At 56.2% G+C, this 22,560-nt stretch overlaps 1 protein-coding gene across 1 annotated transcript in view; it reads right to left on the bottom strand.

Moving 5' to 3' along the window:
• ELFN1 (extracellular leucine-rich repeat and fibronectin type III domain containing 1) overlaps positions 1 to 22,560 on the bottom strand; it is a 69,807-nt gene that overhangs the window by 778 nt on the left and 46,469 nt on the right. The window contains exon 3 of the mRNA XM_004688053.2: positions 314 to 2,726. Coding sequence (XP_004688110.1) covers positions 314 to 2,458 — 2,145 coding nt within the window. The 5' untranslated portion in view covers positions 2,459 to 2,726. The remainder of the gene's footprint in view (positions 1 to 313; positions 2,727 to 22,560) is intronic.

Below are 22,560 nucleotides of genomic sequence, written 5' to 3'. Positions count from 1 at the left end.
GGGGGACGGGTCGGGGGGCCCTCAGCTGGGAGGGGGACGGGTCGGGGGGACCCTCAGCGGGGGGCAGGCAGGCGCCCGCGGCAGGAGGCGGAGCAGAGCGGCCTCTCGGGTCTTATTTTCGAGTCGCTTCCCGCAGCTTGCCTGACTGGACATTAAACCATGGACAACTGTATTTGACTTGGAAAAGCACCGCGGGGACCCTCAGGGCCCGCTGGCTCTCGGGGGGGCGCGCTGTACCGTCTCGGTTTTCGGGGCGCAGGCGCGGCCTCGGCCCGCAGCGCGTGCGCAGCCTCCGTCCTCAGGCCACGCCCACGGCCAGCAGTGTCCAGCGGCTGTGACCGCTAAGTGGCCGGTGCTCACCGTACTGGCGGCCCTTCTCGGCCTCGGCCCGCAGCGCGGCGGCTGCGGGAGTCACAGTGAGGATGGCGTCGGCGGCGGGGGAGCTCTTCTCGATGTACTTGGCCTCGCTGGCCCCCACCTTGTGCATGCTGGTGGCCTCGGTGCGGAAAGCCCGCGGGCTGCGCACGGAGCCGCCGCCAGCGCCCGTGGAGGTGCCGGCGCGGGCAGGCCCGGCCGCCTCCACGCTGTGGTGCCGCTGCAGGCCGTGGCCAAAGGCGTCCTTGTACACAGGGGACAGGAAGCCGTGCTTGCCGGCCAGGGGCTCGGACAGCAGCACCAGCTGCGGCTCGGCGGTGGACACAGCCCCGGACTTGCCGCCCTGGAAGGCCGTGGACTCGGACTTGAGCGCGTCGATGCAGTTGTTGATGATCTGGTTGACCTTGTCCACCTCCTTGGCGATGGTGGAGATCTCGGCCACCGAGCTCTGGCTGTCGGGGCCCGGCCGGCCCAGCTCACAGTCCCTGCGCTCCGACTGCTCCCCGGTGCGCACCTCCATGTAGTTGCCCTTGCTGGCCTTGGGGGTCTCCCCGCTCTCGGCCAGCTTGTACTGCTCTACCTCGCCAGTGGCCGCCGGCAGGTAGGGGATGCGGGTCACGGCCTCGGGGCCCAGCAGCGGGCCCTGGGACAGAGGGGCCAGGCCGGGCGCCTCCATCTCGGGCCCGTACTTGAGCTCGATGATGGTCTTCTTGAGGCTGCCGGCCGCCGCTGCCGCCGCCGCCTTCTTGTGCTGCTCCTCCTGGCGCCTGCGCTTGCGCAGACAGTAGTAGACGGCGCCCAGCACCAGCACCATGCCGAAGAGACAGCCCAGGATGGTCATGATGTAGTGGGTGGCCGTGGAGGGGCTGGGCACGGGGCCGGGCGGGCTGGGCGGCCTGGGCAGGTAGATGGTGAGGCACGTGTGGTTGTGGTGCAGCCCAGAGCTGGCAGACACCACGCAGTAGGTGTAGTTGGTGAGCGTGTAGAGGTTGGTCAGGCGGATCTCCTCTTGGGCCTTGGTCAGCCTGGACACAGTGGACGACTTGCTGTTGTTGAAATGCTCCAGCGTGTACATGCGGTTGAACGGACTGGGCAGCTGCACCGTGATGGTGGCCGAGTTCTGTGTCAGGTGCTTGACCTTAATGAGAGGACGGGCCTCAGCCTGGGTGGCCTGCGTGGGCAAGGCCACCAGCGGCGTGGTGCCGTCACCCGAGAAGCATTCCTCGTCGGCACAGGGCACCTCACTGGGCTCGGGGGGCGCGGGGGGTGGCGGGGAGCGCCCGGGGGATGAGCGCCCCGGCACTGGGTGGGGCTCGACCACGTAGGAGCCATCTGTGCAGACGGACTGCAGCTTGCTGAGGATGCTGCGGTGGCCGTGGCGGCCCTGGCCCAAGAGGAAGTAGCCGGAGTAGAGCGGCGGGGACTCGCACTGCATGCGGTCGTAGGTCTGCGTGGCGTTGGTAAAGGCCGCCAGCCAGCGCAGGAAGCCCAGCAGCTCGCACGAGCAGTAGAAGGGGTTGCTGTAGAGCTCACACACGGAGAGCTTGGACAGGCCGGCGAAGGTGGAGCTGTGCAGCCGCTGGATGCGGTTCATGGACAGGTCGATGTTGAGGATGTTGGGGCACTCCCAGAAGGCGCTGGGCGTGACCACCTCGATGAGGTTGGCCTGCAGGTACAGGTACTCCAGCTTGCTCAGGCCGCGCAGCACGCCCTCCGTCAGGTTCCGCAGCCGGTTGTAGCCCAGCTGCAGCACCTGCAGGTTGAACTGACCTGAGAAGGCGCCGTCCTCGATGTAGCCGATCTCGTTCTTGGTGAGGTTGAGGTACGTGAGGTTCCCGAAGCGGCTCAGGGAGGCGTACTGCACGCTGCGGATGCGGTTCTCGTTGAGCCGCAGGTCCACGATGGTGCTGTTGATCTGCTGCGGGATGGCCTCGTACGGCGGCTGGTTCTGGCTGCAGATGGCCAGCCACACGAAGCCCTTGTCGCCCTCGATCAGCCAGCAGTCACCGCGAGCCAGCCCGCCCGCGTGCAGCAGGGTGGCCGCCACGCATGCCCACAGCACACCCCACTGGCACCCGGCCATCGGGACAGTCCTGGCGGGAGGCCCCTGCCCACAGGAACTGAGGTGAGAGCCGGGCGGAGACCCCCCGAAGGGACAGAGGGGCAGGAGAGGAGGGGTCTGTTTGCTCAGGGGTGTCCTGTCCCAAACTGCATGGTGCACGGTGCCAGAGCGCCCCCTCACTGCCAGCCGCCTGGAGTCTTCCACCCACGTCCTGCCGCCGAGGCCTCCTTCCCCATTGACCTGGGTGTCCTGAGCGGTCCACCCAGTGCTTCCGGCTCAGCCGGTCCTGCTGCAAGACAAAAAAGGAGAGAGCAGGTTAGGAGGTGGCCGGCCGGCCCCCAGGTCGAGTGGTCAGGCACAGCCAAGTCCAGCTCAGCCAAGCTGCCTAGTGGAAAGCAGAGGTGCATTCAGGGGTCTCAGGAGAAGGAAGGGCACCGGGATGCTGGTGCAGATTGGCTGTGCCCAGCCTAAAGGGTATGTTTGTAGTTACCTTCGCCTCTGGAGGGTAGCCCTGGCCCTAACTCCAAGTACCCTCTCGGCAGAGCGGAGGTAACGCCAGCTGCTCAGCCAGGTCTATAGGTGTGGTAGCTTGTAGCGAATCCAAAACTGTGTGCCTGGCCACTGATGAGCAGGAACCACCTCATCAGTGACCCACTAGTCGGATGAGGATCCAGAGACCAGACCAGTGTTGCATGGAGCTGTGCTCGCCAGCCGGCTCCGGCTAGCAGGAGACGCTCCTGTGTCGGACCCCGCAGCATCAGCCACAGCTCTTGCAGCCGCGCAGTGGGAGCGCTCGGAGCCCCGGGGCAGGCGAGGCGCCTCAGCTTCTCTCCAGGGAGGCACCGTGCAGGCAGCCAGGGCAGCTGGGTTCTGGAACTGAGCTCTCCTACATGACCTGGCACATCACATCATGCTCCCTCTGGTCCTCAGTTTCCCCAGTGAGCCCGCCAGATGGCTTCCTGCTTGGCTCTTGAACAAGCCCCTGGGAGGACCTGAGCACCCCCATCTCAGCCCGCCCCATCCCTCACTGCCCCTCCTCCAGAGCACCTTGCCTGGCTCATCCCTGCCAGACCACACACTTCTCTGGCACAGGGCTGCGTCCCCTCACCCCCCAGTGCCGGCATTTACAGCAGGGTCCTGGCTGTTGGCCCCGGAGGGAGTTGGCGTGCATCTGGGCAGATGTGGTGGGATGGTGCACTGGGTCCTACTGCTCTTTGAACCCCACCCTGCCCAGTAGGATGGCTGGTCTTCTGGGCTCACCCCTGGGTCCCTCGTATTTCTCCTGTAGGGCAGAGGAATGGGTGTGTGTTTGCTTGTTAATATTTGGATTTACAGCGGCCTCTGCACTGCTCTGTGGCCTGGCGGGTGGCCAGCAGCGTGTATTTCACTGATATTGACATTTGCAACTCGTCTGCACTGAAGCGGCTTAAATTAGGAGAAAAATATATAATGATGTGAAATGGATTTTTCCCCCTTTGGAAACTTCATAAAGAATGGTTTTTGATCTAGTTCTTGGGGAAGAGCCTATTTCTGACTTAACAAGATGGGAGCAATCAGATGGAGTGGGGAGAGGGCCTGGAGGGCCAGGTTGGAGGCCACCCCCAGAGCTTGTTGCAGAGCTGCTGTGTGATGCCTGGCCAAGCCCTGGGCCTCTCTGGGCCCAGTCAGAAGTGGCCGTGGGGTGGGGCAGGAAATGCGTGGGTCTGACCTGTGATATAAACTCTACGGCTGTGGGCGATTTGAAGTTTATCTCTGTCTTCATCTCTAGCATCTAGACCGGGGGTGAGGTGGACTTTGGGGCTCCCTCCCCACTGCACCCCCTTGCGGGAGGGCATGATTCCTGTTACTGAGGGCTCCTGAGAAGCTGAGAGTCCTTGGTGCAGGGGTGCCTTTCCTCTGATGTGCAAGGAGCCCTAACATAGAGGCCGGTGTTGGGGGGAGGGTGGTGCCCCTAGAGCCTCCAGAAGGGGGCGCGTGAAGCAGGCCCAAGCAGCAAGTGTGGCACCTCAGCCCTGCTGATTGTAATCACCTTTAATCTCTTGCTCAAAATAACCCAAAGTCAAGTTAAGGAGGATTACAGGCCCTAAAGAGCCCTTATCACGGGCAGGAGCTGGCAGGAGGGACAGGGCTCCAGGGCACTACGGCGTCTGCCGAGCCGGCTGGCGCGCCGGACACACATGTGGCCTTGTGCGCATGTGCTGCCCCACCCCCACGGGGCTCACACGACGCGTGCGGACTCCGTACGCGTGGGCACAGGCTGGTCTGCACCCGGCACAGGCCGGCTTTGCAAGGGGTGAATGCTTGCTCAACACGTTTAGTGAGAACTACATGTGCCCGTGAGTGGACACTTCCTGAGGTGTGCTGGCCCCTGGGAGGCCCGGGCTCCTGCTCTGCCCTTTCTTTTGCCACTCTGGGCACCACCCTTCCCCAGTGAGACAGCCTAGGAATGTGAGCCTCTGGCATGTGAGGGGCGGGTGGTTCTGACACCCAGTGTCGCCACTCCTGAGCCCCACATGCAAGCTCTGGAGCCCCCTCTGTCTGGTTGAGCCCGGCTGCACGCGAGAGGTGGTATGTGGCGTGGTCCTGGGACTAGGCTTGGCGCTACCCTGAGGCTCCCCCTGGGTTGAATAGGGGAGAGGAATCCTTGCAGGGGAGGCGTCTGCTGGGAGTGCCTCTGGTGGTTGGCCCCCCCACACCCCAGGAAGAGCTGCCTCTGCCCACTCTACAGCCCCAACCTCGGAGGGACCCCAAAGCTCCAACTGCACTACTAACTTTACAGATAAGTTTTTTATCAGTGGTGACCCGCCCGTCTTCCTGCCGGGTGGGGGCTGGGTAGCCAGTTCAGAGGCTGCCTGCAGGCTGCATCAGAGTTAACTCCCAGGGTGGGGTGACAGGATGTGGCCTCATAGTTCTGGGAGCCCCGTGAGGTCTGGCCTGGGCCTAGGGGGTTGTTCCCCCAGGACCGCCCTCCCTCCCAGGGCTCACTCATCCTGTCATGCCCACCCTGCACACCCTCATCTAGTCCAGTGCGCACACACACGGTCCCTGTGCAGCACCAGGGGAAGGGTGCAGACCTGCCCCCACTGGCCACCCGCCCTCCCACTCAGGGTCTGTCTCAGGTGGAGACGGCATGGGGCGGATGTCCCCTGTCCTGCAGCGGCTGCACCACCATCCAATGTGCCCGAGTGCCTCTGCGTGCCCGTCACTACGTCATGTGCCTGCCCCCCCCCCAGCAGATGGCATCACGGGCCTTTTTGCAGAAGCCAGTAGTCACGAGGCCACCGAGCAGTGTGGCCGGGGTCCTCACACAGGACGGCATCGTTCTAGAACCTTTCAGAAACACCCCAGTCCTGCCCCAACTAATGCTGAATCCTCTCCAGTTCCTTGCCCCACCCCCTTCAGGGCACATATTCTTGGGGGTGCTGCCACCTCCTTTATCTCAGCACCCAGGGTGGTGTCCGTCCCATGCCCTCTGGGCCAGCTCCAAGCAAGGTCACCAGCGACCTCTTGTTTGCCAGCTCCAAAGGGCATGCTCCTATTTTTATCTTTCTTGGCCTCACAGCAGCGTTTGGCCCAGGTAATGACCCGCTCTTCCAGAGGCACTTTCTGTTTCAGGTCCCCAGTCACCACCTTCTCCTGTCTCCTCAGCCCACTGCCCGACCCCTCGGCTGCACCCACTTCCTCACCCTGACCTCCCAGCGCCTCCGAGGCCCTGGCATGGCCCTCTTCCTGCAGAGTCAGTGCCCCTCTGGGCCCAGGCCTCAGTCCCCTGGCCCCCAGGGCACTAGCATCAGCCCCATTGGTTGGAAGTCGCTCCCCACCAAGGCCACCCTCATGCAAGTCACTACCATCGCCAGAGGCTCCCACCTTGTCTCCTAGGACCCACCCCCCACTCCTTGCCCCCTCCACAGCCAGATGCCCTGGAGACCTTATGTGGCACCTGCCGCCCCCACTGCTAACCCTGATGACACCCATTGGTCTGCAGGAGGCATGGAACCCAGCTCCACACAGCACCTCCAAGGCCCTGCCAGATGGGGTCTCCCCCTCACTCCACCTGCTGATGTCTGCATTGGTACAAGCTGGTTCCTCCACCTTATTCAAAACCTAGAGCCAACACCTTCACCCCCAAGTGTCTTCTCCGCCCACCCCCACCCCCCAATCTGGATCAGCACTCTCAGGCATTGCTCCATTGTAACTTTTACTTGCTTGCGTTCACCTTCCTGGTGCTTTTCTCATTTCTTTGCTTTTTCACATGCACCAGTGGTCTCCTCTCCCCAGGGGGATATAAACTGCAGAGCAGAAGCCCCGTGTTCACTCCCTGCTGGGAGACCCCCACCCAAGCACCGGGGCACAGGAGCAGCTGGGGGCAGGTGACAGGAGTCGGGTTCCAATTCAGCCCATGCTGGGTTTCAGCAGTTTTCTCATCTGTAAAATGGGGGGTCACCACCCTCGGGGGATACAAAAGTCCACGCAGCACTAGCACAGCTCCCCCAAAGTCTCCCCCACCTATAAACCCTGACACACTGACTGGCTTGGAAGTGCGTGGCTGTGTCCTCACGGCAAAGCCCACCTCGAGAGCCTGGTGCTTGTATTCCCACGCGCCTCCTCCCCCAGACAGACAGAGGCGGCAGAGCACTCAGTCCTGGACAGCCAGGTAGGCAACACACAGCCTGGGCAGGAAAGGCCATCAAACCCTGGAGGCCCAAGGTGTCCCCACCGGTCTGGGTCACTGAACAGCCTCACTCAGAAGAGGAAACAAGGCAGGCCCTGCCTGACCACAGTACAGCCCCGGCCTCATCTCCTATCTGGAGGTGGGACGAAGGACCCAATCCTTGCCTACCCCACCTTTGCCCTGCATCGGTGTGAGCCAGGATGCCCTCAGGGTACAGCTGGGAAGAGGGCACCCCAACACAGACCAGAAACCCCTTGATCTAGGTGGGCTGTAAGTGGTTGGGAAGTGTCTGTATCCTGGTGTTCGCATGTGCCTGGGCACACGTATCTGTACACTCACTGCTATGTTCAAGCATGTCTGCATGTGTGGGCCTGATAGTGCCCTGTGCCAGGGGCCAAGAGGGCCAGCCTGAAGCCACGGGGGGGCCCTGGAGGACCCTGAATGGTGGGCCACATTCCCAGCCATGATAAGCCATTTTCAGAGTCACCATGTCATTTAGCCTCACGATAGTCTGAGGAGAGAGAGGCTGAGACAGCTGCCATGCGCTGCACAGTCCAGGCTGGGTGAGAACATGCCAAGTCCCACAGCTGGTCAAGGGGACAGGCCCACCCAGCCTCGCTCAGCCAACAGCAGCCTGCTGAGGGTCTGATCTGTGGCCAGAATGAGCTGCTATTAGGTGTCTGGGAAGGGGAGGCACTCGGGCTGCCTGGGGGCGTCTGGCCCTGGCATGCAGGGAAGGGTGGACTCTCCCAGGGGCTCCCCCTGCAAGACCATTCTGGCTCTCAAGGACTGGGTGTAGGAGTGACTGGAGGGGCGGTAGCATACTCAGGTCACTGGATGTGGATCTGGGGCCAGAAGTGGAAACCCCACAGCAGAGAATGAGTCCATTTTAGAGGCCAGATTCTTTGTCAGGAGGGTGGAAAATAAAGCAGAAACGCCAGTGATGCTAGAGAGAAGCACTCCAGGCTCCCAGGTGCTGACTCCTGGTGGGGGGGGGGGGTGTTGGATGGGAAGGTGTGTCAGCCCCCAACCAGCAGCACCCCAGCAGGCTGGGGTGTGGACTGTGGTGGGCCCTGGCCTATGGAGATGCAGCAGGGCCCGGGAAGGAAGCATCTGACCACTTAAACATGTTCCTGGGGAGGAGGGAGGGAACATTTCCAAGCATCCTGGGTATAGAACAAATTTAACTTTCCTAAAGAAGCAGTCCTCCCCTCTCCCCAGGTAGGTGGAGGGCAGGTCTTTAGCACCTGAAAAGTAGGGAGGGGGGAATTCTAGGGACTGCAGAAAATACTTAGATACAAGGTAGAATTTCCTCATAAGACAGAGTCAAAGGGCCATCTGGTCTACCACCTGCCTTGCTTTTTAAGGCAGGGCGGCAGGAGAGCCCTTTGTGTTCATGTCCTAATCCATGTACTTGTTCCTTCCACAGCAGGTAGATACACCAGCGCTGGGTCTTAAGGAACAGTGAGGCCCCTGTGGTGCTCTAAGAAGTGGCAAGACTGGTGGGGAAGAGTGGGGCCTGAGCTGTGCTAGGAGGCTGGTCTTTGATCTGGTCACTTCGCCTGCATAGACCTCCCTGCTCCCAAGGCCGAAGGAGCGGTGGTGACTTTGCCCTGTGGGATTGCTTGCTGGGAGAGCTCCTCCTCCCACCTCATTCTGGGTTGTGTAGAGAACAGGCGACAGCTGGAGAGGGTGAGGGATCAGAGCCTGAGCCAGAGGAAATGCATCAAGCCCCGGGTCTCCCCCACTTCTGCCTCCAGGCCTCAGCCTCCTGCCTATAACATCAAAGGGCTGAGTGCCGTCTCCCTGGCCGGAGCCCTCAGTGAGCACCCTCGCTTCTCCCTGCAGTGTGGCTGTTGCCCAGGGGAGGATGGGGGACAGTGTGCGTGGGGCTGGCACCCAGTTCCTTCTGTCACATCACTCTGCAGCCTGTGTCGCCACTAATGAAATAAAGAAATATGGTGGTTCCAGACTTTTAAACTCCTTATGACCGGATTTGCATAATCACTGCGGCCATGCTGGGACGGGAGGGCATCTGTCTAAAAATACTGTTCCCCTCCTCGATCACTTGGGCCAGTCTGGGGCCAGGCCAGGGCCCGTCTGAGGGTTTTGCTGATGGAATGGAAGCTCCACCGCCAGAGGAAAACTTGGGCCAAGGGCCAGACGTATGGGGCAGACAGGAGATGAGTGGAAAGTTAGAGATCGATAACTTTTTACCATTCCGATGTTTTGCCGATAGATCATGTTTACTGCTAACGTTTGCCTGCCTCTGCAGTGTGGCTCTGCCACAGAGCCACAGGGGCCATGATGGGCATGTCAGGTTGGCCAGCACAACATAGACCAGCCAGAGCAGGTATGCGCCAGGCCTACCCCTATGCCTGTGTCAAGGGGCACAGGGCCATCTCAGGCTTTAGGCTGCTAGTTCAGAATTGGGAATGTTGGCTCTGCCCTGCTCTGGCTGTGTGACTTTGTGCAAATCACTCAACCTCTCTGTTTTTTCCTCTGTCAAATAGAGCTAACTGGTTGCTCCCTCATGGGCAGTGGTAAGGACCATGACCCTGGTTATCTGAGGTTTCTAGCATGCAGCCCGGAAGAGGTTGCTCTGTAAATACTCATCTTTCTGGTCCAGCTGCCTCTTGGTGTGGGTGAGGGAAGGGTGCACAGTTCAAGGTGGACTGAGCAGACCTGCTGAACACAACTTGTGGATTTTACTAGAGCCTAGCCGCCTTCCCGGGTGCCCACACAGGGGAGCTGAGTAAGGGCTGTTCCCGGGCTCACTGCCACCTAGAACGTGCCCTCCCCCTTCACGTTTCCTCTTGATTATCCAAGGAGGTTGACTGGCTCTTGGGGCAGCTGGCCCAGCTGTGCTGACTCAGCAGAGGTGACTCCTTGGCTGCAGGGTCAGGCCTGGTAAGCCCCGCTCTCTGCTGGCCCTGACCATGGCCTGACACAGGCTTCAGAAGGTGCTGAGAAGGTGAAGGATGGGCTCTGAGTGCCTGCCCAGCCAGTAAGTGTGCGAGCAGAGGCACATGCTCATTCTTCCAAGATCCCCCACATACTGAGTGCCTGCTATTCACAGAGCCTCATCTCCAATATCCAGAAAGCAGCATCACCCAATCTGATAGACAGGGAAACAGGCGGCAAGCAAGGCTTCGCACAGAAAGCAAGTCACAAGAACACCACATCCACTACCCTGCAGGATACAGGCGAGTTTCAGTCTCACGCCTGAATATCCTGAGGAAATGGCCCCAAGGCAGACTCCTAGCACCCTCTAAAGTATGGCCCTGGAAAGCAGGCTGGGCTGCCTGCAAACACAGCTGTAAGGCCTCTGGGCAGGGCTGACGTCCTGCCTCCTGGGATGACGCCTGCACGGGCCAGCCCTCCTCCCTCCTGGCCCTGAGGCTCCAGGCTGCTCTGGAGTTAATTAGGGACCCAAACATTTAATGGTCTGTTATGCTTCCACTGGGCATCTTTTTAAATTAAAAAACATGATGTATGGCATCGTTGGAGGGAGAAATCACTTTGCAATGGTTTGCTGCTCCAGCGCTGGCAGGGACGTGGGGATGAGGGTGGTTGGCTGGCCTCTGGGAATACGGGATGCTATGTGACCCTCTCCAGAAACACCGGTTCAGACTGTGCTGTTAGGAAGCATTTTGCTGAAGCCAGGCAAGGGTCTAGGAGCCCAGAGGATGCCTGGCAGTGTCCCCATCCACCTTCATAACCCTGGAAGCCAGGAAGTTCTATCTTTAGTCTGACCTGAATCTCTCCAATTGCTTGAGGAATGGCTGGTTTGAGACTGAAGCTGGAGATTTGCTGGTTCTGCTCTTTCTAATAGAACCCTGACCTCCAAGAGACCCCAAACTCTGGGAAGCCCTTTTTGATGACCCTGGCGCCTGGGGAAGCTGTCTGTTCTAAATGCTAGTCCCAGCCCACTGAGAGAGCAGGACTTCATTAGGTTGCTGGACGCAGCTTCAACTGCCTCCCTCTGCACCCCACGTCCCGGGCCTGGTCACACAGGCTCAGGTCCACTGGTCAGGCCTCTGCCGAGCAGGCCCTGCCTCACAACGTCGCTGCTAGGATTATTTAATCAGAGCATATTTCCTGGCCACTATTAATTGTACTAAAGATTTTGGGCATGGTTTTCGAGTGGCAGTTATAAATTAGCAATTAGCCCTCAAATGTTAAATTAATCAGAGATATAAAATACAAAGCAAAGTCCAGTTGAAAAAGTGCCAGCAAAGCTAAATGGGTTGGGACAGAGTCAGGACATGTCTGCAGGGCCTGCAGGGAATGTGACTGGGGTGTGGACCCCTGGCTGCTGTGCAGGGAAACAGTAGTGCTTGGTGGGGCGGGGGTGGGAGTGGGGAACAGCATGCACCCCTCAACAACTAGGTATTTCTTTCCCATGTGTTCCTAGATGGCTCTGTTGTGACCCGGGGGCTTGACAGGACTACCAGACTATCTCCACCTGCCTAGAGTCCTTGTGTTTCTAGACATTTCAGAGGGTTTGTTATTCCTACATCCTACAGGAATTGATTCCATCAGACCTTAACAGGCCCTATCCCGCCCCCCGGCCCAAGATGCTCCCCCTCCATCACCAACCTCCTACTATACCACTTCCTCCCACCCCCTACCCTGGAAACAAAGCACAACAATGCTTGACCTCACCACACACCCCTGCCATTCCGTGCCTGTTCCACTGTGGCATCAAGCTTGCCTCTCAGGAAAGTAGCTTCTAGAAGGGAAGCCATCACCCTCCCAGACCTGGGCCTCGAGATCTCATTAGTAATTTGTCTGTCATCAAATCAATAGATCTCTTTTCCCCTGACATGGCTTCCACTGCTTTGCAGCCTTGGGAGCCCTGAGCCACTGAGACCAGACACCCACCTCTATCTGTTAACGTCTTTACGGTTTGAATTCTCACATTTAACTTTCAGTCCTCCTGGAAAGTATTTTGCTAGATCAGAATTGATTTTTTTCCCCCCAAACAGGCAACAAATTGTCCTGACACTGTCTATTGAATAATCTATTCCCTCAAGTTGATTTGTGATGTTCCATCCCCCACCCCACCTGGAGTGTGCTTTCCAAAGGGCAGGTCTGGCCAGACCTCTCCCCCACCTGCCCCTGCAACTTCACATACATCCCCAGGGCCCTCCAGCATCCACATGTCTTCAACGGGCCAGCCAGGCCTTGACGATGGTCCTTTCCTGGCCCACACCACCCCTCATTTTATCCTAGAAGGCAACAATCAACCAGCATCTCTAGGATTCTGTTCTCTCTGCCCATAACACTCACCCCTGTGCCTCCCCAGTCACTCCCCTGCAAGTGTTCTAGTTGGTTCAGACTCCTGATGGGTGGGCTCTCCCTGTTACCCCAACATGCCTGTGACCCCAAAGGTTTGACTTCATGTCTCTCTCCACCACAGTCAGATTCCAGTACAAAACTTCTGGCAAACAGACAAGGGTCTTATATTTGCTTTCAAGGGCAGGAACAGGAAAAGTATGCTGCCTGAACTGGTGAAAATCCCGCTTCCACAGTCCCTGTGCAGCCGTCCCCAGCACCGTCCAGTAGAATGGCACTAGGTCCCCTTTCCTCCACCGGGTGGGAACACGCCCTGTAGGTGTTCTCTGAGGACTCTCCAATGAGAGTTTGAATAGTCTCCCAGTTTATATTACATAGATCTTCAAAACACGCCACCAAGATGTAGAAGGAATTGCATTAAACCTATAAATGAATTTCAGAACTTTTGGCTTTGTAATATTTCTTCACAACCCATATCATTGTTCTTGTTTTCTCTCTCTCAGGAAAACTTTATGGAAGTTTTTCATAATGATCCTAAATTTTTCTTGTAAATTTATTCCTGGGTATTCTGTAGGGGGCTTTGTTGTCACTGTGAGTGGGGACCATTTATTTCATTATGTTTTCCAACTAGTAGTTGCTGGTAGAGATGAAAATTATTGATTTGTGGAGATTTGTTTTATATCCGGCCCCCGACCTTCACTCAGTTTCACATATTATTTTTTCAGTTTGTTCTCCTGAGCTTCTAAGGTCTCAAATCATATTGTCTGCAAATAATTACAATTTTTTTCCTGTAGTCATCCCATTTAATTCTGTTTCGTGTCTTATTGCTATGTCCAGAGGTTCTGGACAATGATAAAGAGCACTGTGGTGTTTTTTTTTAATAAAGTTTTGATTCAATCATTAAAAATCTTACCATTTAGAGTGATCCTGGCTATTGAAGTGAGACAGATTTTGTGATAGAAAAGTGTCTTTCCAGTTCTATTTTTAGCAGTTACTTTAAAATCAGAAACTGGCATTGGCTTTTATCACATGCTGTTCGTCATTTATTAATGTGGCATTGTGGCTGACCTGCTGATACTATGTATTATATTAATAGATTTTTCTAATATTAAGCCATCTTTGGATAAATCCTACATAATCATAGTAGATTATCTCCCTAATATTCTGTGGAATTGGATTTGTGTCTTCTTGAGGACTTTTGATCCTATAGTCATGGGTGCGATCCATGTGGGATTTCATTTGCTGTGCTGGCTTTGCTGGTTTGAGGTCATTCTCACTGCTACTGGGGTTATCTGTCCTGGTAGAGGCTATTACTCAGGCAAGGACACTTTCAATAGCGACCTCCTGGTTTATGAGGTGTAGGCCCTCCACAACAGACACACCATGCAAAGTTGTGTAGGAAGAATCTCAAGGGAGAATTTGTCATCCAGAAAGAGCCAGCTGGCTTGGGAGTGAAAGAGCTGGGGCCCGGCAGCATCGATGTCTGCTAGCTGAGATCCATCTCAATGCCCACCCTGCAGAACTGGGAGCAAACCATGGGGCTTTCAGCCCCTGAGGTTAGGGTCATGTCTCATCCAGAACCAGATACTAGAGAGGATGCTGAGTGTCAATGAGTAAGCAGAGCTAGAAGGGGGGAGGGGCTCTGTGCAGGGGAGCCAGCCCTTTGCCTTAAGACCCCAGGGGTGGGATCTGAGAGTTGCTGCAGCAAAGCTGGAAGTTGAGAAGGGGTATCTGCGGCTCTGGGGTCAACACTGCCTCACAGGACCATGGTCTGGAACTGCTGGGCTTTGAGTTGCATGTGGCCTGGGCCCTCAGTACCCCAGGCAGGTGCTTTGACTTCTCTAGACTCAGTTTACTGTCCTGACAAATGGGGCCAGTGACACCCTCTGAGCACTCAGAGAGGAACATGGAGTTTGTGGCCATTTAGAGTCTTGGGGAGCCCCGACTAACATCCCCCCACCCCTCTCCCCCTTCACAAGAGGTGGCATCTGGGATGTGATCAGATCCTAAGTTCCCAGCACTGGCAAATCAGTCTTTCCCAGCCTGTGTTTGTCTCTCTTCTGAAAAATGGGAGCAACAGCTTACCTGGCAGGCCGAGGGGCTTACAAGAGAAAATAAGTGCCATGCAGGGTGAGTGTCGTAAGATCCAGCGGTGGGGGAGGCTTTAAGCAAAGTCCCGGAAGTGGGACCAGACATGGGGGAGCCCTAGAATTGGGGTGGCATCTTTCTCAAAAGGGATGTGTGCTAAACCTAGACTAAGGAGGGCTTGAGTGCGCATCGCCCTCCCACCCCACCCCTGCACTGCCCCCTGCTCACTTGGCCCGCTCTGTAAATCTTCCCCGGTACTCAGAGTCCATAAAAAATCAATCTAATAACACAGCAAACATTAATTATAGTGAAAGGCCAAGAATGGATTGATCTGGAAGAGGCTGCTCTCCTGTTAGTCACTGAGATGCTCTGGGTGGGGGTGGGAGGGGGCTGGGATGGTGACAGGGGTTCAGGGGCCATGAAGACAACTGGAGGTGGGAGTCCTGGGGGTTTCTATTTTCACCCCAGCTTGGAGCTGCCAAGGGAGAGCTTGTCTCCCATCACAGGTGCCCAGGATCTGCATTGGCCTCTCATTAGTTCTGAGGCCCAAAAAGGAACACGCAAGGGGGTGGTGCTTCCTCGAAGATCACAGTCGTGGGTGAGGAGAGTCAGCCAGACCCTGGGCGCTCAGTCCCTTTCAGAGCCCCCCGCAAACGGGGTAGAGACAAGCCCCACCCACAGGGCTCCCAAGTCCACAGAGGGGCTTGGCTCCCCCCAGGCAGAGACAGTAAGGGGGGAAGATGCCTGGTTAGAGGCTGGGGAGCCAGCCAGGGCCACTCAGGATCATCCTAGAAGTTTCCTCTCTGACCTTGCTGTGGAAAAAAGCAAAGGGAGGCTCGAGCCTGCCTTCAAGGCCCTTGGAAAGTCTGGTCCTCAGGAGGTAGTCCCCAGCCCTCACGCCCCACCCCATGCAAGGCCTGGCTCCCTCATTTCCAGCTAGCCCTGTGCCCGATGTCAGGAAGGCAGAAGCCAGCAGCCCCAGTCTCACGCCTTCCACCTTGGCCCCACAACCTGTGGCCACAGCCCTCATCCCTGGTCCCGCATTCTCTCACGCCTTCATAGTCTCTGTATTTATCCTCTGCTCTGTTGGAAGAAGATGAAGCCAAGGTCTCACTACGGGGTCACATGACCTGACCTGTACCTTGATTCTATCACTGGCCATCTGTAAAGTGTCCCTGAGAGAACTAAGCAAATGACTCATGGATTCAGTTACAGTTCCTGATTCAGCAAATATATGCCCCTCCCGCACCCCCAAAGACACAAGATTTGTTGGCAAAACACAGTACAGTACTCGTCAGGGGGCATTCTAGTCACTCTGAGGCCGGCCCGAGAGCTGCTCACAGGGTTCAGGTCCATGCTTCCCCTGAGTCTGGACCACAGGCCTGCCCTCTTGTCTGGGGCATAGGCTTGGTTCCCAGCAATCTCCACCCGCCGGTCTGTTTACAGGAGCAGGTGGGAGAAGAGGACACTCAGGGGGCTCTCCCAGCCAGCCCTGGGGCTAGAAGAGACTGGCTAGGTGATGCTGGGGCTCCCTCTACAGCAGCCTCACCTAAATCCCCAAGATGAGGGTCCTGGAGACCCCTGGTGTAGTGCAGGGCCGGCAGGCCTGGAGCTGCGCGAGACTGTGCCAAGCCTCCCAGCGCATGTCTGAGTGGGGTTCAGCAGGTCCATATGCTGGCTGCTATAAATAGGCTCCTCATTGAGGCGGCAAAGGGCCAAGGTGAGTAAAGCTGGAGAAGGGCTCACAGGAGGGGCCAGGCCCCCTTTAGTTGAGAGGTAGCTTCGCTAGAGAGCATGGTGTCCTGGATATCCAGCCTGGGGCTGTGGGCAGCACCACATTCAGGCAAAGGCCACAGAGCTGGGAGTCAGGTCTGGGTGGGCTTGGGGGCCAACACTGAACAGGCTGAGGTCTGCTGCAGGAAGGGTGTGTGTATGTCTGACTGTGCCGGCGTGTGTGTGTGAATGCCTGGGGGACGATGAGCCTGCACAACTGTGCATATGTATGCGTGTCCTCAAACCCTGGGCCGGAGGTCTCCACTGCCCACCCCCTTCGTCCTGGACACGTGTGCACGCACACACGCGTAGCACATGAGGGTCTAATTATTGTTTCTCGGCAGCAGGAGCTGACAGCCGGAGCAGCTGGAGGACATTCAATTTTGGTGTAATTGACAACGCTGGAAACAGCCCAAGTGGGGTGTGAGGACGCGCTCCCTTTCATGATGCTCCTCGCAGGCTGAGTAAAATGAACGGAAGGGCGTCTTGTGTTGTGTTCACACCACTCCTCCCCCACGCCGGCTCCGTCTCCCCGTCTGTCTATCGTCTGTGGGATGCAAGGCTCACAGATCACACGCCTGTCACTGGCGTGGGAGCTGCCTCTGCTCACTACGCCTCAGGGCCAAGTCTCACCACTGCAGGACTCTGGGCAGTGGGGGGTCGTTCCCTCAGGGGCTCGAGAATCTCTGCGGCCTTGGGTCATGGCCTGGACCCATTCTCCCAGTGGCAGCTCTGCTGCCCATGGATGTTGGGAGTCCCAAGGGGACTGCCCCCAATCCTGGCCTCTGCCCCTCTCTCCCACCCCAACCAGAATGGCCCCCCACCATTTAGCAGGTGGTTCTGCCTCCTGGTGCTGAGTGGCCCAAGGGGGGTGGGGGTGGGCAAGCCAAGTGGTGATGGCGATGCCCATCGGGATATGTAACAAGACTACCACTGGCCATGGGTTGCTGGGGGGGCAGGAAGATGTACGGTGCAGGATACTGCAGGTTTGACCCTGACATCAGGGAACAACACCGTGAGCTGGACAGTCCACCAAGGACAAATATGTTAGAGTGCCCGTCCTCCTTGACATGGCCCCGGGAGTCAGCCTGTACCATCAAGCAGATGCAAGACCCGGCCCACAACAGACACAAACACAGTGTCAAAGGGCCGAGCGCCTACGGGCTCTGGGTGGCTCAGGCTCAGTCCTCGCCTGGTTCTTCTCATCGTGAGCAGCCTGCAGGCAGGGGCGAGATGCTAAAGGTCCAGACCAGGATCTAAGGGCTTTCTCCTGCTAGAATAACGGTCAAATCCCTCTCAATGGCTGTACAGGGCAAAGGAGCGCTCATCAGAGAAGACTGGCTTCACATCACCCACAGGAAAAAGAAGCAAGACCAGGTTTAACAGGTAAAGATGGGAAGGTGGCTCAGGCTGCCTTAATAGAGATGTATCATATAGAATATGGGAGGTGATAAACAGCTCTGTCCAGCACTACTCAGTCCACATCCAAGGACTTGGTTCCAGACCTCAAGGCAGATGCTAAAACTCACACTCATATAGACCCTACTAAGTACTGTAGGAATTCAGGGAGATGTTATATGATTGTATGGATCCTATAAAGTCAGTACTATTACCTATTTTACAGAACAAAGAGGTGTAAACAAATGTAGCTGATCTCCATCTCTACTTAGTGGTAGGGCAGGATTCAAACCTAGGTACTTTGGCCCCAGGGCTCCCGTATACGACCACACATCATGGGACCCAATGGTGGGCATGGAGGTGTCTCAGTGGAGAACAGAAGTGAAGCCAGATCATCTGAAGAGAGGCAGGAAGAAAGAGGGTGTCCAGCTGAGGGAAGGGGCTTGGGCTACATCCATAGGTTTGGAACTTGCATGTGGCAGAAGGGCAGGCAGACTCCCGAGGGCACTCACACCAACCCTCTCCATCTTACCAGCCAATTCTCAGAGCCCACTAATGGGACTTCAGACCAGCACAACCTTGCTAGAGAGCACAGGGCAGCATCTGGGGAAGAGGAAGCTGCACCCCCAGGGCTGTGGAGAGGCCTGGAGGAAACACATGGGTGGACATGAGACGGCCCCCATGAGAGTGGACGAAGGCACAGACGGGTGGGGCCGAGCGGGCCCCTGCGGCACCAGGCCGCGAGAGCTCCTGACACGCTGCCGGACGCCCTGATGCGCCTACGGCTTCAACGCACGCCTGACTGTGCTACCGGGGTCCCTGCAGACACAGTGGAAGTGGGAAAGACAGGGAGGGCTACCCTTGAGGGCAAGGAGCACCAGGAAGGGCTGCTGTGAACATGAACGTATTTTGCACACTTAAGTGTGAGGAAGGTGCTCAGTCATGTGATGTCCGTGTACCACAATTAGAAATTCAAAAAGAAAGGATGGGTAGGACCCTAGAGGGGAGCACACAAGCTTCAGGTGGGAAGCGCTGAGCCCGCGACTGCCTCTCTAGGGCTCCCTACAGCACGGGCTGGGTGCCAAGACTAGTTTTAAGCTGGAAGGGGGAGCATTCAGGTATTCATGGTATTATTCTTCATACCTTTGGCTGTATTCATAATTTATAATTAGTGAAATATTTATTAGAGATTTCTTAAATATTTGAGATGTCTTAAATCTTTCATAATAAATTTTAAAATGTTTTGAAAAGGAACAGGCTGCCATGTAAGGCTGAGCTCCCTGTCATCAGAGGTGTGCAAAGAGAGGTGGGCCCTAACCCAGGAAAACCATCACACTGGCTGGTGGGCCTTTCAAAGCGCAGGTCCAGGGCCCAGCTCCAGTCCTGACTCACCAGCCAAGGGTGGCTCCCAGAATATGTTTAAATGCCCACTGCCCTCTCTGGGGGCACTATACAGCTCTAGCCTGGTTTTCTTTGGCCTAAGCATCAGCCCCAGGGTCGGGGGCTAAGGCTCTGGGTTTCCTACCACTGAGTAAAGGGTGAGATGTGTCAGACCCACAACTGAGGCGACATGTAGGTCACACATCCTTGACAGTCACAGAGCCACTGCACAGACAGAAACACAGGCCATGAAGGAACAGAGTCGTCTTAGATGTCGTCTCAGGTGGGGTCCAGGGTTGGGCGAGGACTGGAACTTGAGCCTGTTTGTCTCCTTCGCAGGCCTCCCCTGTGTCACAGGTGTCACAGCTCTTGGTGGATGTCCCTGCCTGGTCTCCAAACTGGCACTGAGGAGACATCTGGTGGGCTAAGCATACTACCCTGCCTGGCACCTGCAAAGGGTCCCATGAGAGGTGAACCCTCATGAGCAGCTGAAAGCAGAGCTGACTTTCTGGTCTTGGACAGTCACGCCTGCAGTGGTGCGTGGCCTGTGGTGCCAGGGCAGACACTCATCCTCCTAGGTGGCACTGGGCCACCCAAAGTGGCATTTCCTTCCCACACGCCACAAACCCGAGGACTTGGTTTCTGGCCACAGTCAGGAGGAGATCAAGGTGGCGGAGGAAGTCCATGGCAAAGATTAGGTGCCCTGCCCCTAGCTGCTCCCACCTGCTTCCCCACAAAGGTAGTGGGTAGAGGTCCTAGCTTCTGTCCAGCCATGCTGAGGAAAATGGGCAGTTCCGGCAGCACAGGCTTGCAAAGAAACATGCTTGATGCTGCCGCTGGGCTGAGGGGCCCAGGGCATGTGGGGGGCGAGGACACAGGAGCCCCCACCTCCCCAGGGGTTGGTTAAGCCTTGCCTGGTCACAGTGCTGGTGGTCCCTTCTTTACAGATGATCTGAGGCTGGAACTGGGCCCCGCCATCTGCGCTGAGTCCCTGGGCCCCGTGGTGTGGTCTCCAGGAGCGCTGCCTTCCCGCACTGCTAGGACAGCCAGCAGCCCCAGCCACACACTCCTCCGCTCACCTGCAGGGCGACTTGGAACACCTCACTCTCTGAGCACCTGATTTCTCACCTGCAAAATGACGGTTGTAACTCCCACCCTGCTTGCTCACTTCAAATAATCGGCCTATGCACCCCTTCCATGTGTCGGGTGCTGGGTCACTGGGGAGAGGAGAGCGAGACAGGGCCACCCAGCCCTCTTCTGCCAGGGGTGGGGCAGAAAGATGAAAGTTCAACTGGCTAGGGTGTGGAAGGTCATGAAAGAACTGGGGTGGGGCGAGAGGAAGCAAGCACTCAACCTCATGTAGTGGGGGTAGAATTCCTAAAGGGGCAACGTTGCTTTTTAATTCACTCTCCCCCTTTCCCCTCCTCATCTTCCTTTTCCACTGTTTTCCCGGCAACTTCAGAGGGACCCTTTTGGCATCACACTTTCTTTTCAACTCGCACATTTGCCAAAATTCTTGTCATATTTTGAGGGATGCTCTTTGGTATCTAGGAATCCCCATTAGCCATCCTGACTACGGTCTGGCAAGGTTTCTGCCAAGACTTAAAGAAGGAGAGAATGTGACCATCCACAGGCAGATGGCAGGCAGAGAAGAGAGAGAGAATAGTGTGTTGGAGAAGTAAGGAGACCACAAGACCAGAACATGGAGAGGGAGCTTTTGGAAGTAAAGGAATCTGGAATGGGCCAGACCTGCTAGAAGCCTTAGTCACACCCCAAGGGCCCCCCTGAGAACTCGGGATCTTACCTCAAGGGCAATGGGGAGTCCTTGAAAGTTTAGGAGAGAGATGTGTGACCACCCAGACTGCTGATGGAGAATGGAATCTCGCAGAGCAACAGAGATGAAGGTATTAAAGTCACTAAAGGGGAGTGATGACATTCTGGATTGAATGAAGATGCTCTGTGCTAGAACCAGTCATGGTAGGAAAGGGAGAAACATGAGTGAACCCAGTGGAATGCATGCAAATGCACACAGGAGGACTAGAATGTTCAGAGCAGCACTGTTATAACAACTCCAAACTGGACATTGCCCAAAGGCCCATCAACAAGAGAAGGAATAATGCCTCATGCAAAGAAGACTATGGTGCACCAATAAACTGAGCTGGATGTAATGGTGAAACAATAGGAAGACTGTCACAAACACAATGCTGATCAAACCATTTACACACTGTTCCAAAATGGGTTACACAGTGTGGTTAGAGGATGGTGGGTGGTTTCTCTTGCAGCAGTGATTGGTGTGTGTGTGCACGCGCACGTGGCTGACTTTGGGCACTAACAGAGCCTTTTTCTCCTGCTGTAGCAAGAGTGTGTCTGGCTTGAGCTAAAAGCCCTTACATGTATACTTTTCTATGTTATATCCAATCAAAGTTTCAAAAAGGAGAAGAAATAAAGGTCAGGCCAGTGTCACTTGGTGATCCACTGAATGATGGGGAAGAGAAAACATTGATAACAGTCAGGGAGCTAAAGTGGGAAACAGCAGAGAAGTAGGTCTGGAGACCCCAAGGGTGGTGGGAGTGGGAAGTTTGCAGCCAGAGCCATGGCCCACTTTCAGCATGGAGGACAGAGGTCTTGGGAGATGCCCCTGCCTGCAGAGCTCTGCACTCAGTAGAGAGGATTGGGCACTGATGCATGAAGATGTGGTTCACATCCAGAAAGAGTGAGATAGAGGCAGAACAGGGACTTCAGAAGACCACCATTCAGGGGGACCTGAGAAGGAAGTACCCAGAAGTGGGAGGAAGTCAGTAGCAAGAGCAGAGAAGGGTAGTTTCCACACAGGTGTGATCCAGGTCATGAGTCCAGGTTCATGGGAAGTCCATGGAATAGGAGAACTGTAATCATTGTGGTCCCTATTTTATAGGTGATTTGGGAATCAACACTGGACCCCTAACTGACTTTTTATAGCACTTCGAAGAAGAGGTCTTCTCGGAGCATGTCAGATAAGGATCTAATGTACTAGGATGAGTGGTAGATGCTTAGTCTGAACTTTGGAGGCACAGAACAAACTAAATAGGAGTACGGTGGGGGGGTCAAGACAAGCACTTTGAGAACATCCAGATGCTCATGCATTGGTTCCAAATGTTCAGAGCAAGAGGCTGTGAGAATTGAGAAAGGGAGCCAACTCTGGTCAATAACCATCTTCATCAAGTGTCCAGGCCAGACCCTGGTAGAGGAGAGGAACACTAAACCGGGTAAGGCTGACTGATCTGACCTGTTGGTGGAGAGGAAGGAGGAGACAGCATTCAGCACCTTGGACAGCTCTATGTCTACAGTTAGTGTTCTCAGACACAAAAATGGGGATGCCCAAGCACCAGGTACTAGGACATCCTATGCGCAGAACCATTGAACCCAAGCTCAGAAAAGCTGTAGCCCTCAGGAGGAGAATTTAGCAGTTCAAAACCATGCTATCAAGGGTGTGATGATGCCATTAACTTTTACGAGGCCTGGGACCTCAGAG

Source organism: Condylura cristata, unplaced genomic scaffold (genome assembly GCF_000260355.1).
Source record: "Condylura cristata isolate star-nosed mole 26May11 unplaced genomic scaffold, ConCri1.0 scaffold00024, whole genome shotgun sequence".
NCBI lineage: Eukaryota > Metazoa > Chordata > Mammalia > Eulipotyphla > Talpidae > Condylura > Condylura cristata.
This window is presented reverse-complemented; position numbering and strand designations above follow the sequence as displayed.